Source organism: Fukomys damarensis, unplaced genomic scaffold, assembly GCF_012274545.1.
Source record: "Fukomys damarensis isolate Sample0158 unplaced genomic scaffold, DMR_v1.0_HiC HiC_scaffold_17, whole genome shotgun sequence".
Taxonomy (NCBI): Eukaryota; Metazoa; Chordata; class Mammalia; order Rodentia; family Bathyergidae; genus Fukomys; species Fukomys damarensis.
The window spans coordinates 79,736,781-79,742,982 of record NW_022900929.1 but is presented as its reverse complement, the minus strand read 5'-3'; the positions used below and the strand labels follow the sequence as shown (position 1 = coordinate 79,742,982).

At 57.1% G+C, this 6,202-nt stretch overlaps 1 protein-coding gene across 3 annotated transcripts in view; it reads right to left on the bottom strand.

Moving 5' to 3' along the window:
• The window catches only part of Mapk6 (mitogen-activated protein kinase 6), a 22,011-nt gene that overhangs the window by 1,709 nt on the left and 14,100 nt on the right, over positions 1 to 6,202 (bottom strand). For 2 of the 3 annotated variants that reach the window (XM_010609077.3, XM_010609076.3), the window contains 3 exons: positions 3,708 to 3,872; positions 2,571 to 2,772; positions 20 to 1,002 (listed from right to left, as the gene is read on the bottom strand). In XM_010609077.3, the coding sequence (XP_010607379.1) occupies positions 20 to 1,002; positions 2,571 to 2,772; positions 3,708 to 3,872 (1,350 nt within the window). Of the gene's footprint in view, positions 1 to 19; positions 1,003 to 2,570; positions 2,773 to 3,707; positions 3,873 to 4,503; positions 5,838 to 6,202 lie in introns of those variants that run through there. The other variant, XM_010609078.3, reaches the window with a different exon arrangement.

Below are 6,202 nucleotides of genomic sequence, written 5' to 3'. Positions count from 1 at the left end.
GGGGACCCTGCGGGGCTGGGCAGCGGCGGGAGGCCCATGCACTCGAGCTGCCGGTTCAGCAGCAGCTCCCCACTGTGGTTCAGAAAGCCCTCCCCGCCGCCCCTGTGCCCCAGAGGCCCGGCCTCGCCCGGCTCCACTTCCAGCAGCTCGGCCTCCTCCCTCCTGCTGAAGAGCCTGTCCAAGTAGCTGGTGTGGGAGTGCTCCTTCTCCGCCTGCTCGTCCTTCCTGACCTCGCAGCAGAACTGGTCAATGAGGAACCGCTCCTCCCCGCCACCCCCAAGCTGGCTGTCCCAGGACGACTGGTACAGCGCCCCCAGCTGGGCCAGGTTGGCCATGCCCTTCTCCTGCTTCTCCCGGCTCACCGACTTGGACAGCAGGCCCTTCAGCTCTAGCTGGGTCACGGAACTATTCAGGCCGTTCAGTTTGTCCACAACGTCGGCGGGCTCGTGCTGTGAACTGAGCTGAATAGTTCCCGCGATAAAGGAATCGAAGTCAAAGCCCTGACTCTTCTCCCGCTCCTTCCCGGCCAGCTGCTGGGACGCCTCCTCAAGCGCGATCTGGGCCTTCACTAACCCGTTCCTCTCGCACTTGGACTTGCCCTTCTTGTCGGGCTTCTCTCTGCTCTGCTCCTTCCAGTTGGAAAGATCCATGATGAGTTTGGGCTCATAGTAATGGTTCACCTCGCTCTCCCTCCAAACCAAGCTGTCTAGGAACGACGCCGACCGTGCCTTGTAGTTGCAGGTGTGACCGCACTCCAGCTCACAGTACTTGTTCTCATGGTGGTCTGGGGACTGCCGGCAAGGCTCGGCAGAGTAACTGGCATCAAAGGCAGGGTCTTCCAGGTACTTCTCTCGGTCTCCGTCCAAGTACTTCCGAGGGTCCACCTGTCCTTCCTCCTCGTCAGTGACGTCAGACAGGGCCCTGGGGTCGAGCTGCACCTCATCAATGTCGAAGTTGTTGTGTATAGGCCAATCATGCTCCGAAAACTGACAGTCATGGTACCTGGGGAGAGAGCAAAGCGGCATCACTCCTCCGGCACGGCGACCTCGCTTTGCAGTGCCCTGGGGCCTTTCTGTGACAGCACTGTGCCCCTCTACAGGGCACAGGAGGAAGCCAAGGCAGCCTGCCCCAGCTGGGAGCCCTGCTGTCATCACCTACACAGTGCAGGGTACTGCAGAGGAGGACCTGACACGCACACACATGCACGCACGCACACACACACACACACACACACACACACACACGGGCACACGGGCCATCCTGCCTTCCCCGCGATTCCCACTCATGGCCTCTGAGCCAGCTCCCTCCGTCCCTGCCCTCACTTGCACCTCATGTTCACCAGCACCCTAGGACTCCCCTCTCTGCTGCCAACAGGTGCAGCGGACACAGGGAGGGTCCCGACAGCACCAGTGAGTGACGAGGCCCAATCAGGTGAGCACCACCCCTCGGAGGGATAGAGGGCAGGCAGGAGGCAGGAGGCAGGAGGAAGAGAGCAGGGTGGGAGGCGGGAGGCGGGAGGCAGAGAGCAGGGTGGGTGGGTGGGAGGGAAACAGGTCTGCGGAAAAGGCAGAGATGAGAGGGACCAGTGCGGGGAGAAGAGGCAACGAGCAGGAAGTGTGAGCATGAACAGCCCCACATGCCAGGAGGGGAAAAGAATGACTTCTCAAACAGACAAACTTTTCTTTTCAAACATAAAAATATACAAAATTTAAGAAACTCATTATTGACCACCAATCCTGGCTTCCCGAAGCCTCTGAATAATGCTGCTTCTTCCTCATAGGTGAACCCGACTTTGCAGCCAAACTGTATGCCTCAACTTCCCCCAAAAAGCCAGAACCCTGACGAAGCTGAAGGAAGCGAGACCTTCACCCTCACATCACCCGCTCCACGACAACATGCAGACCAGAGAGGTTCCTGCTGCACCCAATGTAAGAATCCTGAAATCACTTCACTGCCACTAGGGAAAATGCAACCGTCACCTGCCAGGAACGAATAAGTATTTCTATTCTGACATAAGCAGTGCAGCAAATGCCAGAGCTGCTGCAGAGCTGGACTGGGTGGGACTGCGATGCGGCCAGCGCAGCTCCAGGCAGAGCACCTGGGCACCCAGCACACAATGAAAGACTGAACGTCATGGTGCAGCACCCTCAAACGAGACACTCCCAGAGCAAGTTTAAAATGCTGATTCAGGCCGAGGCAGGAGGATCACAAGTGGCCAGCCCGGACAACTTAGATACTGTCTAAATATAAAAAAATTTAAAATTAAAGTAAAGCCTGGGAACAAAGTTCAGCCCTCACTGGGTTTAATCCCCCCACATACACACAGCTCAGATTTCTAGCCTTCAAACTCTCACGTTTAAAAGACCTGATTATTTTACTGACACGCCTTCATGACTGCTTTAAAAGCTGCATGTGACTCTCCTGCTGTCTCCTCCCCAGGTGGGACTATAGTTAATGTTTACACACAGGTTGTTTGAGGACCACAGAGAGTCCAGGAGAGACCCACAGACCAACACTGAGCTCCCCACGCGCGGCTCACAGAAACGCTCTTCCTACTTCGGCGGCTTTACCTCTCCCAGTTGTAAATGTGGCTGTGTGTCTCGTCCATGAGCAGAATGTCGTCGACTTCGTCCTCGATGTGGAACGGGTGGCTAGAGACAGGCTCATCAGTGGGGAAGGCGTACATGCTCATGTAGGGGTGGGACAGGGCCTCCTCTGCTGTCAGCCGGTCCATGGGGCTGAAGGTCAGGATCTGCTCCAGGAAGTCCAGCGCTGCAAGGCAGGCGCCGGCTCGAGGGAGGGCAGTCCCTCTGCAGGAACCGTCCCCCGGCTCCCACCACCTCCTGTACCCAGCCAGGCAGCCAGGCACGCCACCCCAGAGCGCAGGCCTACACAGTGAGACCTTGTCTTCCACTGATCCCAGTGGGGATATGAATAGTGGGTGTAGCGTGCAGCAGGTTTAAGACGGTCTGGCTATTAACCCAAACCCCCTCTCTCCTCCCTGCAGCGCCATGGCGGACCCAGGGTGCCAGCCCTCACCTACTGCTTGAGGCAAAGCCCGGATGAGTCACTGGGTCACAGGGCCGGGGTCAAGCTGTCCTCAGCCAGCCTCCAGAGCACAGGGGTGACAGGCGTGCCCCACACCAGACACTTCACGGGGTTACACGAGAGAACAATACAATCCACACAGACACACATGCAAGCACGCACTAGGCGCACACTTCCCAGGCCCAAAGCCAGCACACAAACCTGCGCAGCACACACCCGTTCTTTCTAGCACTTCCTCTCTGTCACGGCGACCCTCCAACCAACAGGAAAGTTAACAGCCTGAGTCTCACTGGGATCAGCCCAGCTGATAGATGCGCTGTTTCCCTCCCAAGTCCCGAGTCCCAAGTCCCGAGATCCCGAGATCATGGCTCCCACTCCCATGGCCACCCAGCCCCGAGGGCGCCACTGTCTCCTCACCCTCCAGCCGCTCCTGCCCAGCAGGGTCCCGACCTAGGCCATCTGTGCCATTCGTGGCCGAGGAAGGGTGGGAGGGGCTGTGCTGGGAGCCTGGAGGGGACAGCAGCTGACAGGGTGTGGCTGCCTTAGAGACTGCGCTTAGCAAATGCGACTCACAATCCCTGCGCAGGACACAGATGTGCACATGCACGCACGCACACACACATGCACACACAGAGGCGTCCCTGCGGCCATGGCACTACCTTCTCGGCCGATCCCAGGCAGCAGCTGCGCCAGGGGCCGGTGAGGCTCAGTCATGTCGCTCCTGATGCAGACGGGGATGACGCTCAGCAGCTCCTGCCGGTCCTCCTCGTGTACCACAGGGATGGACTCCAGGATCAGCTGCATCTGCTCCAGCTCGTGTGCACCTGGGAGGGGCACACGGCACCAGAGGTGAGAGGTCAAAGGGCTCTCAGCACAGCAGCAGCGCTGGTCTCAGAGCGGACAATCGCGCCCTGCTCTGCAGGGAGCCACTCCTGAAGCCAACCTGGTATGAAGGTCCCACAGCCACCGATGCCGGAGACGGGGGAGAGGCTGCAGCAGGACTGCAGTGCAGCCCCAGCAGCAGGCGGCAGGGCAATTTGCCTACCAGTGCTGCCACGGGCATGTGCCGGGCCCAGCCAGCCCTTCTCACTCACTCAGGCCACCCGAAACGTAGGGACTTTCCGCTCAGGGTGTGGCATGAGGGTTCCCATTCACCTGTCCACCCATTTCTGGACAGACCCAACATTCCCTCATACACACAGCAGGGCCTGGGAAGTAAAGCAGGGAAGGCTGGCGGCCCAGGAGCTGGGGACAGGCTTAGACGGGGCCGCGACTCGTGCACACGGGAGGCGTCAGAGTGAGGCTCGGTGAGGCCGATGAGCGCGCAGACCTCACTGGCAGGCAGGGAAGCACGGCTCAGGCCGGTCTCTTCTGCTGACAGTCACCACAGGCTCCGCTGCCCCTCTGCCCCGGAGACCACTGACAGTCACAGTGCAGATGCCTTTCCCTTGTCTTCCTGACGAGTCACTGCAGCCCCGGGAACTCTGTGACAGCCTCTCTCCGAAGGGTGGGCTCCAACCCCACCTCTGTGGCTGTGAGAGGACTTAGTAACTGACTTCGGATGCAGAGGACAAAACAGTGATGGTACTGTCCTTCAGAGAAGATACTCTGCATTTACGGTCAATTACCTTCAACAAGACATCAACCTAATTCAATGAAGAAAAAACTGAACAAATGCCGAGGGACAACCGGACACCCTCCTGCAAACACCGAGGTTCCACCCCAACCTCACCCTCACCATGGAACTTCACTTGTGGATCAGGTACCTAAACACACAAAAACAACACTGAAACTTTTCGGGGTAAACACTGTGACCGTGAATTAGAAAATGGTTTCTTAGTCACGATACTAAAAGCAAAATGGACGAGGAAAAATGCTCAGTAGAGAGACCCAGGCCCTTGGTGGCAGCTGCCCCAGTGAGCCCCTGGAGTGGGTCCTGTCCAGAGAGCCCTCAGCTGGCTGCACTAGGGCCAACGCCTCTGTCGAGAAAGCCTGGGCTGGAAGCACCCACCACGCTCCACCCACCGAAAGGGAGGTGACAAACATTTCCTGCTTAAACCACTAATCTGGGGAACCCAGTCAGAGCAACAAAAAACACAGCAGTCACCTTCTATGTGCTGAGAGATGCGCAAGTGTCAGATGGTTCCTAAAAAAAGACCCAACCTGCTCGATCACTTAGGTTTCTTGACTGGCATTTTCTCTAAATTTCACACATACAGGGAAATTATAAAGAAGCAGATTATCAGTATCTGAGCTGGGTGGCAACAGGCAGCATCAAAGGTACATCAGGCATGGTGTGTGCAGCCTTTTCCCCCATAAACGGTGCCACTGCCCTAGTTTGTTTTTTCGGCTTTTTAAATTTTTTTTTGAGACAGGGTCTCACTATGCAGCCACGCTGGCCTCGCAATGGTTGGTGGCGACTCTCCTCCCGCCTTAGCCATGCAGCACCACGCCTGGGTCTGCCCCAGTCCTTATCCACTTCCCTTCCACTCAGCCTAGGGAGTGCGGAGCGGAGATGTGCAGAGAAAGTGAGGTCAGTCCCCGCCTGCCATGCCATCCCCAGACCTGCTTTCCCAGCACGGACCTTCTGCCTTCCTTCTAAGACCTGTCCGAGAATTCTGTCTGCACACGAACGGGTCACCAGCCGTCCCGGTTACAGCTGTCATCACACCTGACCCAGGCGCCTTCGCTTCTGTAGGGAATGCATCTCCTCCCTCTGCCTGCAGAGTGAGAACTCTTGACTTCCTCCCGCATCCACCTACCACTGGCCCGGCCTCCACCCTGCAGCTCTGTGAAGAAAGGACCCAGAGAAACTCGCTGGATTTCCAACAACTGAAAAACCCAAGCAGACGCCCAACGTGGATCACAATCCAGAAAAGTGAACAGAGGCTGTGCAGGAAGACAGCTCTGCTCCTGACCTCACTAGGAAGCAGCCTGGGCTAGTGACAAGTGCCCAAGCTTGCTGAACTTGCTAACAGTAAGAATACCGTTTTCTCTGTTCGTGTTACAAGACCCTAGCTATAACACACTGTTTTAAATCTTATATAAATCTTGTTCCCCAGCCAGGGATTTGGCTCAGAGGTTCCACCACCTACCATGCAAGCACAAGGACCCAAGTTTGAGCCCCGGTACCAAAAAAAAAAAAAAAAAAAAA